We start from the raw sequence: 19,104 nt of genomic DNA on the forward strand, positions 1-19,104 counted from the left end.
ATTTATACTAGGAAGGGGATATGGTGGCCATGTATACCAGGATCAGAAGCCATGTACACCAGGATATGGATGGGGCCATGTATACCAGTATAGTGCTATTGCCAGTGCCCCAGCATGGTGTCACCTTCTCCCCGATGCAGTATTATCAAAGAAACTTGAGGGCACATCAAATATTTGGGGGATCACTGACCACACGCATAAATAAACTGCTGAAAAAACTAAAGAGAAAAGAAGTGTATATATAGTAGTTAAGTTCATCAAAAAATTATTACATCAAATAACTGATGAAACTTATCAAACACTGATGAACACTGCGGGGCTGGGAATCTGGCACCTGCGCAGTGGAGCGGGTCACCATACTCCATTGAAGATAGTGCCGAAGTCTCGCGAGACTTAACAAATCTAGCGAGACATCAGCACTATCTTCAATGCAGCACAGTGACCCGCTCTACTGTGCAGGCACTAGATTCCCATCCCCGCAGCGTGAATACATCATAACACACTGCGGGGTGGGATCTGGGGCCTCTGCTACACAAAGACGCCAGTGACGTCATGACAAAGAGAGGAGGCGGCGCCCGGAAGAAAGACTGGGGGATGATGGACGGCTGCGAGGCGGTTGAGTCGGGGAGAAAACATACCTCCATTTCACTTTTTCCAGAGCCTTTGTACTAACAGTAACATGGATGCCCTCTACATTTCCCTTAACAGATGACGGACCTGAGTGGAGACTTGCTTTTTTTGTGGATTGAGTTGAAGCTTTTATTGGAAACATTTTACATAAGGTTTTGGATCACATTTATCCTGCGCTCTGTGCTTCACAGAAGTTTATAATGTTGAGTCGTGAAAATAAATGAATAACATTTTTCCCACAAAAAGCCCCAAATTTTGCATTTTCACAAGGGTAACAGGAGAAAATGGAATCCATAATTAGTTGGGCAATTTCTCCTCAATACGCAGAAACCCCATATGTGGGAGAAAACTACTGTTTTGGCGCATGGCAGTGCTTAGAAAGGAAGGAGTGACGTTTTGAAATGCAGACTTTGATGGAATGGCCTTCTGGTGTAATGTCTCATTTGGAGTGCCTACAATGTGCCGAAACAGTGGAATCCCCCATTAATGACCCCATTTTGAAAACTGGACCCCTCAATGAATTTATCTACACACGTGGTTAGCTCCTTAAACCCATAAGTGCTTCACAAAATTTTACAATGTTGATCTGTAAAAATGAACAAAAAATATCTTTCACACAAAATGTTGTTTTAACCCCAATTTTTTCCTTTTTCACAAGGATAGCAAGAGAAAATGGAAATTTTGGGAATTTATCTACAGGTGTAGTGACGATTTTGACTCGATGGGCTTTTTCCAGAAACAAGCAGCAGTGGATGTTGATGAGTGAAAATTGCAAAATGCCATTGTAGTGCCCAGAAAGTTGTAGTGACCAGTATGTGGAAGTGCCGAGCTCATGTTTCTGGAGGCACACACCTGTAAATGAGGTGAGTTGCCATTGCTAGAGAAATGGCAAAGATGTGGACACTAAAAGTGGTTTAGGCACACTGGGGCTCAGAAGGGAGGTTGAGCATTTGGATTTCGGAGTGCAGAATTAGCTGGATTTCTCCTGGGGTGCAAGGAGCCATTTCACTTTTTTTCCAGAGCCTTTGTACTTACAGTAACATGGAAGCCCTCTACATTTCCCTTAACAGATGACGGACCTGAGTGGAGACTTGCTTTTTTGTGGATTGAGATGAAGCTTTTATTGGAAACATTTTACAAAAGGTTTTGGATCCTGCGCTCTATGCTGAGCACATACATCAGGGGTTTACATATAAATTTCCAATTAACGTTATTCAGATGATGGGCGTGGCCTGGTCACCAAGCAGAGAGCACGAATGTGTGCACACCTACTGCGCTAAAATTACATTTTACAGGTTTTCCATTACTAAAAGTGGGTCAAAACTAAGTTGGCAGAGTAAGTCACCACTCTGGATGTGTTTACAGCTTTGCTCAGCCTGCCATCTTGGATGAGAAGACCAGGAGACTGACTTTAACCCCTTCACCCCCAAGGGTGGTTTGCACGTTAATGACCGGGCCAATTTTTACAATTCTGACCACTGTCCCTTTATGAGGCTATAACTCTGGAACGCTTTGACGGATCTTGGCGATTCTGACATTGTTTTCTCGTGACATATTGTACTTCATGTTAAAGGTAAAATTTATTCGATATAACTTGCGTTTATTTGTGAAAAAAATGGAAATTTGGCGAAAATTTTGAAAATTTTGCAATTTTCCAACTTTGAATTTTTGTGCCCTTAAATCACAGACATATGTCACGCAAAATACTTAATAAGTAACATTTCCCACATGTCTACTTTACATCAGTACAATTTTGGAACCAAAATTTTTTTTTGTGACGGAGTTATAAGGGTTAAAAGTTGACCAGCAATTTCTCATTTTTACAACACCATTTTTTTTTAGGGACCACATCTCATTTGAAGTCATTTTGAGGGGTCTATATGATAGAAAATACTCAAGTGTGACACCATTCTAAAAACTGCACCCCTCAAGGTGCTCAAAACCACATTCAAGAAGTTTATTAACCCTTCAGGTGTTTCACAGGAATTTTTGGAATGTTTAAATAAAAATGAACATTTAACTTTTTTTCACACAAAATTTATTTCAGCTCCAATTTGTTTTATTTTACCAAGGGTAACAGGAGAAAATGGACCCCCAAAGTTGTTGTACAATTTGTCCTGAGTACGATGATACCCCATATGTGGGTGTAAACCATTGTTTAGGCGCATGGCAGAGCTTGGAAGGGAAGGAGCGCCATTTGACTTTTCAATGCAAAATTGACTGGAATTGAGATGGGACGCCATGTTGCGTTTGGAGAGCCCCTGATGTGCCTAAACATTGAAACTCCCTACAAGTGACACCATTTTGGAAAGTAGACCCCCTAAGGAACTTATCTAGATGTGTGGTGAGCACTTTGACCCACCAAGTGCTTCACAGAAGTTTATAATGCAGAGCCGTAAAAATAAAAAATCATATTTTTTCACAAAAATGATCTTTTCGCCCCCAATTTTTTATTTTACCAAGGGTAAGAGAACAAATTGGACCCCAAAAAATGTTGTGCAATTTGTCCTGAGTACGCTGATACCCCATATGTGGGTGTAAACCATTGTTTGGGCGCATGGCAGAGCTTGGAAGGGAAGGAGCGCCATTTGACTTTTCAATGCAAAATTGACTGGAATTGAGATGGGACGCCATGTTGCGTTTGGAGAGCCCCTGATGTGCCTAAACATTGAAACTCCCTACAAGTGACACCATTTTGGAAAGTAGACCCCCTAAGGAACTTATCTAGATGTGTGGTGAGCACTTTGACCCACCAAGTGCTTCACAGAAGTTTATAATGCAGAGCCGTAAAAATAAAAAATCATATTTTTTCACAAAAATGATCTTTTCGCCCCCAATTTTTTATTTTACCAAGGGTAAGAGAACAAATTGGACCCCAAAAAATGTTGTGCAATTTGTCCTGAGTACGCTGATACCCCATATGTGGGTGTAAACCATTGTTTGGGCGCATGGCAGAGCTTGGAAGGGAAGGAGCGCCATTTGACTTTTCAATGCAAAATTGACTGGAATTGAGATGGGACGCCATGTTGCGTTTGGAGAGCCCCTGATGTGCCTAAACATTGAAACTCCCTACAAGTGACACCATTTTGGAAAGTAGACCCCCTAAGGAACTTATCTAGATGTGTGGTGAGCACTTTGACCCACCAAGTGCTTCACAGAAGTTTATAATGCAGAGCCGTAAAAATAAAAAATCATATTTTTTCACAAAAATGATCTTTTCGCCCCCAATTTTTTATTTTACCAAGGGTAAGAGAACAAATTGGACCCCAAAAAATGTTGTGCAATTTGTCCTGAGTACGCTGATACCCCATATGTGGGTGTAAACCATTGTTTGGGCGCATGGCAGAGCTTGGAAGGGAAGGAGCGCCATTTGACTTTTCAATGCAAAATTGACTGGAATTGAGATGGGACGCCATGTTGCGTTTGGAGAGCCCCTGATGTGCCTAAACATTGAAACTCCCTACAAGTGACACCATTTTGGAAAGTAGACCCCCTAAGGAACTTATCTAGATGTGTGGTGAGCACTTTGACCCACCAAGTGCTTCACAGAAGTTTATAATGCAGAGCCGTAAAAATAAAAAATCATATTTTTTCACAAAAATGATCTTTTCGCCCCCAATTTTTTATTTTACCAAGGGTAAGAGAACAAATTGGACCCCAAAAAATGTTGTGCAATTTGTCCTGAGTACGCTGATACCCCATATGTGGGTGTAAACCATTGTTTGGGCGCATGGCAGAGCTTGGAAGGGAAGGAGCGCCATTTGACTTTTCAATGCAAAATTGACTGGAATTGAGATGGGACGCCATGTTGCGTTTGGAGAGCCCCTGATGTGCCTAAACATTGAAACTCCCTACAAGTGACACCATTTTGGAAAGTAGACCCCCTAAGGAACTTATCTAGATGTGTTTTGAGAGCTTTGAACCCCCAAGTGTTTCACTACAGATTATAACGCAGAGCCGTGAAAATATATATTTTTTTTTTCTCAAAAATGATTTTTTAGCCCCCAGCTTTGTATTTTTACAAGGGTAACAGAATAAATTGGACCCCAAAATTTGTTTTCCAATTTGTCCTGAGTACGCTGATACCCCATATGTGGGGGGGAACCACTGTTTGGGCGCATGACAGAGCTCGGAAGGGAAGGAGCGCCATTTGGAATGCAGCCTTAAATGGATTGGTCTGCAGGCGTCACGTTGCATTTGCAGAGCCCCTGATGTACCCAAACAGTACAAACCCCCCACAAGTGACCCCATATTGGAAACTAGACCTCCCAAGGAACTTATCTAGATGTGTTGTGAGAACTTTGAACCCCCAAGTGTTTCACTACAGTTTATAATGCAGAGCCGTGAAAATAAAACATCTTTTTTTCCCACAAAAATGATTTTTAGCCCCCCAAATTTTTATTTTCCTAAGGATAACAAGAGAACTTGGACCCCAGAAGTTGTTGTTCAATTTGTCCCGAGTACGCTGATAACACATATGTTGGGGTAAACCCCTTTTTGGGCGCACGGGAGAGCTCGGAAGGGAAGGAGCACTGTTTTACTTTTTCAACGCAGAATTGGCTGGAATTGAGATTGGACGCCATGTCGCGCTTGGAGAGCCCCTGATGTGCCTGGACAGTGGAAACCCCCCAATTCTACCTGAAACCCTAACCCAAACACACCCCTAACCCTAATCACACCCCTAGCCCTGACACACCCATAATTCTAATCCCAACCCTAATCCAAACGTAAATGTAATCCAAACCCTAACCCTAACTTTAGCCCCAACCCTAACTTTAGCCCCAACCCTAACTTTACCTCCAACCCTAGCCCTAACCCTACCCCTACCCCTAACCCTAACCCTAAACGTGACTGAAATACGTGGCACTGAAATACGTGGCACTGAAATACGTGGCACTGAAATACGTGGCACTGAAATACGTGGCACTGAAATACGTGATACGTGGCACTTAAATACGTGGCACTGAAACACGTGGCACTGAAATACGTGGCACTGAAATACGTGGCACTGAAATACGTGGCACTGAAATACGTGGCACTTAAATAAGTGGCACTGAAATATGTGATATGTGGCACTGAAATACGTGGCACTGAAATACGTGGCACTGAAATACGTGGCACTGAAATACGTGGCACTGAAATACGTGGCACTGAAATATGTGATACGTGGCACTTAAATACGTGGCACTGAAATACGTGGCACTGAAATACGTGGCACTTAAATACGTGGCACTTAAATACGTGGCACTTAAATACGTGGCACTGAAATATGTGATACGTGGCACTTAAATACGTGGCACTGAAACACGTGGCACTGAAATACGTGATACGTGGCACTGAAATACGTGGCACTGAAATACGTGGCACTGAAATACGTGCAACTGAAATACGTGGTACTAAAATATGTGGCACTGAAATACGTGATACGTGGCACTGAAATACGTGGCACTGAAACACGTGGCACTGAAATACGTGATACGTGGCACTGAAATACATGGCACTGAAATACGTGGCACTGAAATACGTGGCACTGAAATACATGGCACTGAAATACGTGGCACTATGACTGTCAGAAAATGTTCATTAAACGATTAGGGGTGAGGTTAGGGGTAGAGTTAGGGTTAGGGTTTGGATCCCTTTATCACCTTGATGGTGGTGGGTGGCTTTTCAGTGTGTTTTCTGTTTTTTTTCGATAAAAATGCATGCGTTTTTAACGCAAACAAACGCATGTGCTTAAAAACGCAAGAAAATACTGCAGGTTGTATTTCTGAAAATGAACGCATGCAGAAAAAAACCGCATGCGTTTGAAAACGCGACCAAACGCGTACAAAAAAACCGCATGCGTTTTCAATGTTAAATATAGGGAAAAAACGCATGCGTTTTTTTGTGCAAAAAACGCTGCAGACAAAAACGGAAGTGTGAAACCAGCGACGCTTTTTATAGCAAAAAAGTTTTTGCGTCTCCACATTTTGAGACCTATAATTTTTCCACATTTGCTCCACAGAGTCATGTGAGGTCTTGTTTTTTGCGGGACGAGTTGACGTTTTTATTGGTAACATTTTCGGACACGTGACCATTTTTGATCGCTTTTTATTCCGATTTTTGTGAGGCAGAATGACCAAAAACCTGCTATTCATGAATTTCTTTTGGGAGAGGCGTTTATACCGTTCCGGGTTTGGTAAAATTGATAAAGCAGTTTTATTCGTCGGGTCAGTATGATTACAGCGATATCTCATTTATATCATTTTTTTTATGTTTTGGCGCTTTTATACGATAAAAACTATTTTATAGAAAAAATAATTATTTTGGTATCGCTTTATTCTCAGGACTATAACTTTTTTATTTTTTTGCTGATGATGCTGTATGGCGGCTTGTTTTTTGCGGGACAAGATGACGTTTTCAGCGGTACCATGGATATTTATATCAGTCTTTTTGATCGCGTGTTATTCCACTTTTTGTTCGGCAGTATGGTAATAAAGCGTTGTTTTTTGCCTCATTTTTTTTTTTTTTTTCTTACGGTGTTTACTGAAGGGGTTAACTAGTGGGGCAGTTTTATAGGTTGGGTCGTTACGGACGTGGCGATACTAAATATGTGTACTTTTATTGTTTTTTTTTTATATTTAGATAAAGAAATGTATTTATGGGAATAATATTTTTTTTTTTTTTTTCATTATTTTGGAATATTTTTTTTTATTTTTTTTTTACACATTTGGAAATTTTTTTTTTTACTTTTTTACTTTGCCCCAGGGGGGGACAATACAGATCGGTGATCTGCCAGTTTGCATAGCACTCTGACAGATCACCGATCTGAGAGAAGTGCAGGCTGCTTCACAGTGCCTGCTCTAAGCAGGCGTCTGTGAAGCCACCTCCCTCCCTGCAGGACCCGGATCCGCGGCCATCTTGGATCCGGGTCTGGAGCAGGCAGGGAGGGAGGTAAGACCCTCGCAGCAACGCGATCACATCGCGTTGCTGCGGGGGGCTCAGGGAAGCCCGCAGGGAGCCCTCTCCCTGCGCGATGCTTCCCTGCATCGCCGGCACATCGCGATCATGTTTGATCGCGGTGTGCCGGGGGTTAATGTGCCGGGGGCGGTCCGTGACCGCTCCTGGCACATAGTGCCGGATGTCAGCTGCGATATGCAGCCGACACCCGGCCGCGATCGGCCGCGCTCCCCCCGTGAGCGCGGCCGATCGGCTATGACGTACTATCCCGTCGGCGGTCATACGGGCCCACCCCACCTCGACGGGATAGTACGTCGGATGTCAGGAAGGGGTTAATGTCAGGAGCCTGCACTCTGGTTTGAGCCTGGAGGCACTGCTCTTGCTGAGTGAGTTTCGCAGAAAGAGAGATACAGGGTGTCCTCCCCCCCCCCAGCTGAAACACTGAACCGGGACTGACCTTCTGAAGGGTTTTTATTAGTGATGAGCGAGCTGGACAGCCTGAATACATGTGGGAATTCCCTAACAAACAGGCATTCCTCACATGTATTCAGCCTGTCTAGCAGCCGCAAATCATGCAGCTGCAGTGACGAAAACTAAATCTCCGAGCACTAGCAAATACTCGGAGACCACCCGAGCGTGGCATACTTCATATGTATGAACAAGTGGATAGATCACTATTATATACGTATTGATTGGTTACTTCTTGCTCTTCACGACATGTTCCCTACTCCTGCACACCTGCTAATTACACAAAATTTCAGCCTCTTTATGATTGGCTGTGTTTAGTTTAAAACAGGACCATTGCCATTTCAGTACTATGCTATGATTAAGAAAAGCGTCAATTTTTTTTTTATCCTTGTATGTTGGGTTTTACAGTTTAAAGAAAAAAATAGTGCTTTTTGGCACAGTGGTCCTACAGACACAAGTACAGAGTAAAAAAAAAGTGTTGTTTTTTTTTAAACTCATAGGCTTTTTGGCACAGTACTCCCACCAACACATGTCGTGATCTATATCCTATAATGATGTAATTAAATTATAAGGCGAACCCAAACAAGATCAAAACCAGCTACATTCACTAAAGATAAAAAGTTCTACTTCTGGGATAATCTGTCCCCAGACTGTCTCTGTTAACCCCTTAAGCCCCAAGGGTGGTTCGCACGTTAATGACCGGGCCAATTTTTACAATTCTGACCACTGTCCCTTTATGAGGTTATAACTCTGGAACGCTTCAATGGATCCCGGTGATTCTGACACTGTTTTCTCGAGTCGTGACATATTGGGCTTCATGATAGTGGTAAAATTTCTTTGATATTACCTGCGTTTATTTGTGAAAAAATGGAAATTTGGCGAAAATTTTGCAATTTTCCAACTTTGAATTTTTATGCCCTTAAATCACAGAGATATGTCACACAAAATACTTAATAAGGCCGGTTTCACACGTCAGTGGCTCCGGTACGTGAGGTGACAGTTTCCTCACGTACCGGAGACACTGACACATGTAGACCCATAAAAATCAATGCATCTGTTCAGATGTCATTGATTTTTTGCGGACCGTGTCTCCGTGTGCCAAACACGGAGACATGTCAGTGTTCGTGGGAGCGCACGTATTACACGGACCCAATAGAGTCAATGGGTCCGTGTAAAACACGGACCTCACACGGACATTCTCCGTCTGGGGTCCGTGTGCGTGCAGGAGACAGCGCTACAGTAAGCGCTGTCCCCCCCACATGGTGCTGAAGCCGCGATTCATATGTTCCCTGCAGTAGCGTTTGCTGCAGAGAAAATATGAATAATAGTGTTTAAAGTAAAGATCTATGTGTCCGCCGCCCCCCCACCCCCTGTGCGCCCCCCCGCTGGTCAGAAAATACTTACCCGGGTCCCCCGTCGGCTGTCGCTCCTTCCTGGTCTGGCGGCGGCTTCTAGTGTATGCGGTCACGTGGGGCCGATCATTTACAATCATGAATAGTCGGCTCCGCCCCTATGGGAGGTGGAGCCACATATTCATGACTGTAAATGATCGGGCCCACGTGACCGCATACACTAGAAGCCGCCGCCAGACCAGGAAGGAGCGACAGCCGACAGGGGACCCGGGTAAGTATTTTCTGACCAGCGGGGGGGCGCACAGGGGGTGGGGGGCGCACAGGGGGTGGGGGGGCGGCGGACACATAGATCTTTATTTTAAACACTATTATTCATATTTTCTCTGCAGCAAACGCTGCTACAGGGAACATATGAATCGCGGCTTCAGCATGATGCAGAGTGGGTACCACACGCTCCATGTGGTACCCACTCGCCATACGGGCGGCACACGTGTGCCGCACGTATGGCCTCCGTGAGTTCCCAGGCACACGGACACGGATAACTCCGGTACCGATTTATTCCGGTACCGGAATTATCTGGACGTGTGGGACAGCCCTAAGTAACATTTCCCACATGTCTACTTTACATCAGCACAATTATGTAACCAAAATTTTTTTTTTTAGGGAGTTATAAGGGTTAAAAGTTGACCAGTAATTTTTCATTTTTACAACACCATTTTTTTTTTTAGGGACCACATCACATTTGAAGTAATTTTGAGGGGTCTATATGATAGAAACTAACCAAGTGTGACACCATTCTAAAAACAGCACCCCTCAACGTGCTCAAAACCACATTCAAGATGTTTATTAACCCTTCAGGTGTTTCACAGGAATTTTTGGAATGTTTAAAAAGAATGAACATTTTACTTTTTTTCTCAAAAAATTTACTTCAGCTCCAATTTGTTTTATTTTACCAAGGGTAACAGGAGAAAATGGACCGCAAAATTTGTTGTACAATTTGTCCTGAGTACGTTGATACCCCACATGTGTGGGTAAACCACTGTTTGGGCGCATGGCATAGCTCGGAAGGGAAGGAGCGCCGTTTGACTTTTCAATGCAAAATTGACTGGAATTGAGATGAGACACCATGTTGCATTTGGAGAGCCCCTGATGTGCCTAAACATTGAAACCCCCCACAAGTGACACCATTTTGGAAAGTAGACCACCTAAGGAACTTATCTAGATGTGTTGTGAGAGCTTTGAACCCCCAAGTGTTTCACTACAGTCTAAAACGCAGAGCCGTGAAAATAAAATATCGGATTACGTACCGGTAATGCTCTTTTATAGAGCCCACGACAGCACCCACTGAGAGAGGGGATCCGCCCCTGGGAACAGGAAACCTACAGAGAGATAAAAGGGGCGGCCCCCCCTCGCTCCTCAGTTGTTTTACAGAGAATAAGGAGGAACCGCCGCCAGGCTTATTAGTTCAACAGGTTCAGTTATATATACATATTTACAACTTCATAGCCTCTTACTCTATTATATACATCTCCCTACAAGACACCACGTGCAACTAAATAAAGAAAAGGGAGGGAATCGAATGGGTGCTGTCGTGGGCTCTATAAAAGAGCATTACCGGTACGTAATCCGATATTTTCTATTCGCCACGACAGCACCCACTGAGAGATTTACAGAGATTGTAGATTGGGTGGGTTAACTGAGTCAAGAACCGAAACCCCAAAGGTTAGATCAGAAGCAGCAGATAGGTCTAGTCTATAGTGCTTATAGAAGGTATTAGGCGAAGACCAAGTTGCAGCCTTACATATAAGGTGTATTGGCACGTTCGCTCTTTCTGCCCAGGAAGTCGACACGGCCCTAGTGGAGTGTGCTCCGATATGCAGAGGAGGATCTCTTCCCTTAGATTTGTACGCCAAGATTATAGCATCCCGGATCCAGCGCGACAGTGTGCACTTTGTGACTCTGGATCCTTTGTTTTTCCCCTGGAAAGACACAAAGAGAGACCTACTCTCCCTCCAGTCCCTAGTTCTTTCTATATAGGTTAGAATAGCTCTTTTAACGTCTAGGGTATGAAGCCTAGCTTCTTCTGGAGTCGAGTGGTTCTCATAAAAGGTAGGTAACAAGATCTCCTGAGACCTATGAAAACTAGTGGCTACCTTAGGGAGATAACATGGATCTGTTTTTAAAACTATTCTGTCAGAAGTCACTGATAGGAATGGAGGATCTACTGATAAGGCATGGAGATCACTCACCCTTCTGGCAGATACTAATGCCACTAGTAATATCGTTTTTAATGAGATATGCTTCAGAGAGGCTGTCTGAAGAGGCTCAAAAGGGCTTTGTGTCAATGCATCCAGGACTAACGTCAGATCCCACTGAGGAATCTGTGGTACTCTAATAGGTTTTGATCTCTCGCAAGCAGAAATAAACCTAGATATCCATCTATTGCCTGCAATATCAGAATTAAATAGAGCTCCTAGAGCCGAAATTTGGACCTTTAATGTGCTAACCGAGAGTCCCAAGTCCAGACCCTTCTGTAGAAATTCTAATATTGAGAATATAGGAACTTCCGAAGAGAGTTGTGCAGTATGGAATTCAAGAAATTTCTTCCAAATCCTAACATAAATTCTGGTAGTGGAAGGCTTTCTACTCCTCATGAGGGTATTTATTAGCCCCCTAGAGAACCCTCTAAGCTCTAGTAATTGCCTCTCAAATTCCAGACAGTCAAGTTCATTCCTTTCACTTGAGGATGTAGGAACGGCCCCTGAGATAGAAGGTCTTTGGTCTGAGGCAGAATCCAGGGGTCTGAAATTGACATCGCTCTGAGCCACGAAAACCATGGCCTCTTGGGCCAGAATGGGGCTATCAGCAGAACTCTTGCCCCTTCTTCCCTTATCTTTCTTATGACCACTGGCAGTAGATTCCATGGAGGGAATGCATAGGCTAGGTCGAATGCCCATGTTATATGGAGGGCATCGAATATGTCTGGATTGTCCTCTCTGCATAGAGAGGCGAACATCCTCACCTGACGGTTTGCTCGTGTGGAGAACAAGTCTATCTGGGGTACACCCCATTTGGCTGTTATTAACTTGAACACTTTCCTGTTGAGCATCCATTCCCCCTGATGCAGAGTGTGGCGGCTGAGGAAGTCTGCACGAAGATTGTCTATGCCTCTGATATGAACTGCCGACAAGGATAGTAGGTGACCTTCGGCTAGCTCCATGATGTCTGAAGCAACTCCCATAAGATTTTCTGACCGAGTACCTCCTTGACGGTTCAGATAGGCCACTGCGGTTGTGTTGTCGGAGAAGACCCTTGTGTGAGAGCCTCTCAGCTGAGGGAGAAAGTGGAGCAGGGAATAAAATATAGCCTTCAACTCTTTTACATCCTGTGCCTCACAGCTGAGAAAGCACTCCCCTTTTTTTTTTTTTTTTTTATACCTGATCAACAGAGGAGATCAGCGATTATCCCAGGTGTGTGGCCCGCAGTCTCCTTCTCCAGCCGCAGATGCTTGCAGTAATTACCGGCAACCGCTGCGCCCATAGACGAGCCCAGGCTGCCCCCGCGACCCCGGAAGTTGAACCAAGCATTTCCGGGACGCCGCTGCTACTGCGCATGCGCCGGCGTCTCTGCTACACGCTGGAAGACGCTCTAGCGCTGTACCTGCAGCCCTGTTAGCTTCACTCTGGAGGGACCAGGAGGGGAACAAAAAAACCCCCGGGGAGACGCCAGCCTACCGCAGCTCCACCAGGAGCATATCTTCCTACCTGCCCCGGACCCCGGGCTGGACGAGGTAGGTGCCGCTCTGCAACATCGGTGGCCTCATACAACAGTGTCCCAGCAGGGAGACTGTTGATGGCTTCAGCAGATGAGGGGTCCACAGGATCATCCCCCCGTCTCTGTTTACCCGCTCTGGAGCCCCTGCCGCTCAGCAGAGTCGTACAGGCGGCAGTCCAGGCGGGTCTTCCTCTTGATAGCAACTCCATAGAGTCTTCTCTGTGGGTTCCCGTCTAGGAACAGGAAACCAACTGAGGAGCGAGGGGGGGCCGCCCCTTTTATCTCTCTGTAGGTTTCCTGTTCCCAGGGGCGGATCCCCTCTCTCAGTGGGTGCTGTCGTGGCGAATAGAAAAAATCATTTCATTTTCCCAAGGGTAGCAAGAGAAATTGGACCCCAAAAGTTGTTGTCCAATGTGTCCTGAGTACGCTGATACCCCATATGTTGGGGTAAACCCCTGTTTGTGCGCACGGGAGAGCTCGGAAGGGAAGGAGCACTGTTTTACTTTTTCAGCGCAGAATTGGCTGGAATTGAGATCGGACGCCATGTCGCGTTTGGAGAGCCCTGATGTGCTTAAACAGTGAAAACCCCCAATTGTAACTGAAACCCTAACCCAAACACACCCCTAACCCCAGCCACACCCCTAACCCCAACACACCCCTAATCCCAACCCTAACCACACCCCTAACTCCAAAACACCCCTAACCCTAATCCCAACCATAACCCTAACCACACCCCTAACCCTAATCCCAACCGTAAATGTAATCCAAACCCTAACTTTAGCCCCAACCCTAACTTTAGCCCCAGCCCTAAACCTAACTTTAGCCCCAACCCTAAAGCTAACTTTAGCCCCAGCCCTAACACTAACTTTAGCCCTAACCCTAGCCCTAACCCCAACCCTAACCCTAACCCCAACCATAGCCCTAACCCTAATGGTAAAATGGAAATAAATACATTTTTTTAATTTTATTATTTTTCTTTAACTAAGGGGGTCATGAAGGGGGGTTTGATTTACTTTTATAGCGCTTTTTTTAGCGGATTTTTATGATTGGCAGCTGTCACACACTAAAAGACGCTTTTTATTGCAAAAAAATAGTTTTTGCATCTCCACATTTTGAGAGCTATAATTCTTCAATATTTTGGTCCACAGAGTCATGTGAGGTCTTGTTTTTTGCGGGATGAGTTGACGTTTTTATTGGCAACATTTTCGGGCACGTGACATTTTGTGATCGCTTTTTATTCTGATTTTTGTGAGGCAGAATGACCAAAAACCAGCTATTCATGAATTTCTTTCTTTTTTTTTTTTTTTTTTGGGGGGGGGGGTGTTTATACCGTTCTATGTTTGGTAAAATTGATAAAGCAGTTTTATTCTTCGTGTCAGTACGATTACAGCGATACCTCATTTATGTTATTTTTTTATGTTTTGGAGCTTTTATACGATAAAAACTTTTATAGAAAAAATAATTATTTTGCATCGCTTTATTCTGAGGACTATAACTTTTTTATCTTTTCACTGATGATGCTGTATGGTGGCTCGTTTTTTGAGGGACAAGATGACGTTTTCATTGGTACCATGGTTATTTATATCCGTCTTTTTGATCGCGTGTTATTTCTCTTTTTGTTCGGCGGTATGATAATAAAGCGTTTTCTGCCTAGTTTTTTTTTTTTACGGTGTTCACTGAAGGAGTTAACTAGTGGGACAGTTTTATAGGCTGGGTCGTTACGGACGAAGCGATACTAAATATGTGTACTTTTATTGTTTTTTTTATTTAGATAAAGAAATGTATTTATGAGAACAATTTTTTTTTTCTTTATTTAGGAATTATTTTTATTTTTATTAAATATATATTTTTTACATTATCACATTGTCCCAGGGCGGGACATCACTATATAGTGACAGATCACTGATCTTACATTTTGCAGAGCACTGTGTCAGATCAGCGATCTGACGTGCACTGCTCCAGGCTTACAGGCGCCTGCTCTGAGCAGGCAGTTGGTAAGCCACCTCCCTGCAGGACCCGGAAGTAGCCCCGCGGCCATTTTGGTTCCGGGGCCTGCAGGGAGGAGAAGTACGGTACAAGGTGAGCACATTGTCTTGTACCGAGGGTCTCAGGGAAGCCCCCTCCCTGCGCGATGCTTCCCTATACCACCGGAACATTGTGATCATCTTTGATCGCAGTGTGCCAGGGGTTAATGTGCCAGGAGCAGTCCGTGACCGCTCCTGGCACAAAGTGCCGGATGTCAACTGCGATAGTCAGCTGACACTCGGCCGCGCTTCCCCCCCGTCAGCGTGGCCGATTGCATATGACATACTATCCTGTCCCTGGGAATTAAGTCCCAGGTCACCTCGACGAGATAGTACGTCATATGGGATTAAGGGGTTAAATATTAATTATTATTATACTCAATTCTGTACTGAGCCTCGTGGAAGGTTTGGCTAACATTACAAAATCTATTTCTGTATATTTAGCTTAGAGTGACACCATATAGAGAGAACACGTGCTCTATGGGACATATATATATATATATATATATATATATATATATATATATATATATATATGTTAGGAGGGGGGCTGTCACTTGGGGCCTCCACCTGCCTTCTCCTTCTCTCTCTATGGACTTCAGACTTCACCCAGATGGATTGAACAGCTGGTATGTGAGTTAACAAGGATGACTACTACCATACTCTATGACAGGGACAGATACCATTTACCATTCAGAATCTCAGGAAAAATGGGGAACAAACTTTGATATGGACAATCTATGTGTAACTATTTCACCTATTTTATGTTTTGCTGCAATGATGCGTTTTGGTGGACAATCCAATAAATCACTACATTTTTATGAGACATCTGGTACAGAGTCCTGATTAAATAAATGTGCAAAATAAATATATTTAACAGTCTCCATTACATGTACAGCTCCCCCCGCAGATAACAGCCCCTCATACATCTATAGCACCGGCCCCGGGGCCACATCTCCAGCCCTGGGAAACTGATCCAGGAGGTCGGTGCTGTGTCCCGGGGTCATCTGTATCTGTACCAGGAGTGGGGGAAGGAGGAGATATTTATTAGGAGGTGGGTGCCATATTGTGGGGGCAACTTGTACTATCATAATGTGTGTGGGGGGATGGTGGTACTGGGGGAACTTTATACTGTGTGTGGGGGGGCAATAAAGCGGCCCTGTGCTATGTGAACAATACATTTCCTTTCTTCCATACTGGGGTCATATGTATCTATCAGTAGCAACAGAAAAACACCAAAAGTCTCAGCACTAAAGGGGTTACTGCCCCCTGCCCCCGCCCAGTAATGGGGAACCTCCAGCACCTACCTCCACCTGCAGAGCCGCACACCACATATATGGCTGCTCTGTGCGCACAGGACCTGTGATGAGGTCACAGGAGGGGAGGAGTCAGGGGGTCACATGATCAGGGGCCTCAGTGTATGCAGGACTCTGCTGTGCTGGTTGTCATGGTGCTGGATGAGGGGAAGTTTATGTGTGGGGTCAGGAGGGGTTTTCAGTGTGGATGTAGCAGAGCCGGGTGTGTATGGGGTGTACGGAGCGGAGCCGTGTGTGTACGAGGTGTACGGAGCAGAGCCATGTGTGTACGAGGTGTACGGAGCGGAGCCGTGTGTGTACGAGGTGTACGGAGCGGAGCCGTGTGTGTACGAGGTGTACGGAGCAGAGCCATGTGTGTACGAGGTGTACGGAGCGGAGCCGTGTGTGTATGAGGTGTACGGAGCAGAGCCGTGTGTGTACGAGGTGTACGGAGCGGAGCCGTGTGTGTATGAGGTGTACGGAGCGGAGCCGTGTGTGTACGGAGCGGAGCCGTGTGTACGAGGTGTATGGAGCAGAGCCGTGTGTACGAGGTGTACGGAGCGGAGCCGTGTGTGTACGAGGTGTATGGAGCAGAGCCGTGTGTACGAGGTGTATGGAGCAGAGCCGTGTGTACGAGGTGTACGAAGCAAAGCAGAGCTGCGTGTGTACAGGATGTATGGAGCGGAGCCGTGTGTGTGGGATGTATGAAGTGGAGCCCCGCGTGTACAACATGTATGAATCGGAGCCACGCGTGTACGGACTGGAGCCATGTGTGTGCGAGATGTACAGAGCCGAGCCATGTGTATACGGAGCGAAGCTGTGTGTATATTATTGTGTTCCCCTTGGCACACCCAGTTTTCCCCTTACACCACCATTTCTCTGCCCTGGGCTCAGTCCTGGGGTCGGCACTCTCTCTTTCAGGCTGCCGTCACACTAGCAGTATTTGGTCAGTATTTTTCATCAGTATTTGTAAGCCAAAACCAGGAGTGGAACAATTAGAGGAAAAGTATAATAGAAACATATGCACCACTTCTGCATTTATCACCCACTCCTGGTTTTGGCTTACAAATACTGATGTAAAATACTGACCAAATACTGCTAGTGTGACGGCAGCCTCAGATTTAGGGCATTTTGGTAGAAGTCTCTCCCGGCCTCTTCCTTACATGGACTCTCAGTCCCGGGGGTCCGGCGCTCTCTCTTTCATATTTGGGGTACCTTGGTAGAAGTCTCTCCCGGCCTCTTCCTTACATGGACTCTCAGTCCCGGGGGGGCGGTGCTCTCTCTCTCTTACAGATTTGAGACATCTTGGTAGAAGTCTCTTCCGGTCTCTTAGGCCAGGTTCACATTGCGTCAATGGCATCCGTTACACAGCGGCACTAACGCAATGTAACAGATGCTTCAGCGCTCCCATTGTCGGCATTAGCGATGTGCCGTAATTCTGTGACAGACCCTCGGACACGGGCTGCAGCGTTTCCGGGTCCGTCTTCGCTATGCAGATGCTATCGCGATGGCATAACGTGATCTTGGAAAAGGCACTAGCATTGGTGCAGTCCGTTTAATGCAGGGGTTGAACGGACTGCACCAACAGAATGTGAACCCAGCCTTACTTACACGGACTCTCGGTCCTGGGGTCCAGAATGGAGCTGCGTGTATACAAGATGTACAGAACGGAGCCGTGTATGTACAAGGTGTACGGAGCAGAGCCATGTGTATAGGAGGTGTACAGAGCAGAGCCGTGTGTGTATGAGGTGTACAGAGCGCAGCTGCGTGTGTACAGGAAGTATGGAGCGGAGCTGTGTGTGTACGGAGCGCAGCTGCGCGTGTGTGGTATGTATGAAGTGGAGCCGCGCATGTACAACGTTTAGCTTTCCTGACCCGGAAGTGCTCAGTATTCACTTCTGGGGATCCAGGTAGGTGTATTCCAGGATGGAGAGATGGATGGGCGGTCTGTCAGTATAAAATCAGGCGGCGTCCTGCTGCTGGTGTGCCCACAGGATGTCCTCTCCAGGAGAATCCAAAGTGCACTCACAGGTGGTGGAACTGCAAATCCACAGCAAGACCAAGAGCAGCAGTGGGCGCTCCAGTGAGGGCGACTCCACCGATAAGGGTATGTTTCCACGTTCAGGAAACGCTGCGTTTTTGACGCAGCGTTGAGCTGCAGCATAAAAAAATGCAGCGTCCAGATGTTACAGCATAGTGGAGGGGATTTCATGAAATCCCCTCTCCACTATGCAGTAAAAGACGCATGCGGCACACCTGAGAAAACGCTCATGCGGCGCGTCTTTTAAGAACACAGCATGTCCTTACATTGCAGAAAAAACGCAAGTGACCTGCCAGTGACCTCAGGTGCAGATTTGTTCAGGATTTTACCTGCATAAAATCCTGACCAAATCCTGAAGCAATCCTGAACGTGGACACATACCCTAAGAGTGGATGGTGCAACAAATCTGAGCCGACTACAACTCATGCTGTGCCTCCACCTCCAGAACTGGTACCACATTGCAAGCTTCACTGGGTGAGTGTTAAATGGCTCTGCCTACTAAGCTGATTACCCCTTCTTTCTGTGTACCCCTTTAGGCTAAGAAAGCTAAAGAGTCTAAACACAAAGAATGTGCCTTGTGC

General features: G+C 45.4%; 1 protein-coding gene across 1 annotated transcript in view; it reads right to left on the bottom strand.

Moving 5' to 3' along the window:
* Window positions 1-16,548, bottom strand: part of LOC143766219 (uncharacterized) — a 50,698-nt gene extending 34,150 nt beyond the window's left edge. The window contains exon 1 of the mRNA XM_077253724.1: window positions 16,495-16,548. Coding sequence (XP_077109839.1) covers window positions 16,495-16,521 — 27 coding nt within the window. The 5' untranslated portion in view covers window positions 16,522-16,548. The remainder of the gene's footprint in view (window positions 1-16,494) is intronic.
* Window positions 16,549-19,104: the final 2,556 nt, after the last annotated feature.

The sequence above is a fragment of the Ranitomeya variabilis genome, chromosome 4, assembly GCF_051348905.1.
Source record: "Ranitomeya variabilis isolate aRanVar5 chromosome 4, aRanVar5.hap1, whole genome shotgun sequence".
In the NCBI taxonomy this organism is placed as follows: domain Eukaryota; kingdom Metazoa; phylum Chordata; class Amphibia; order Anura; family Dendrobatidae; genus Ranitomeya; species Ranitomeya variabilis.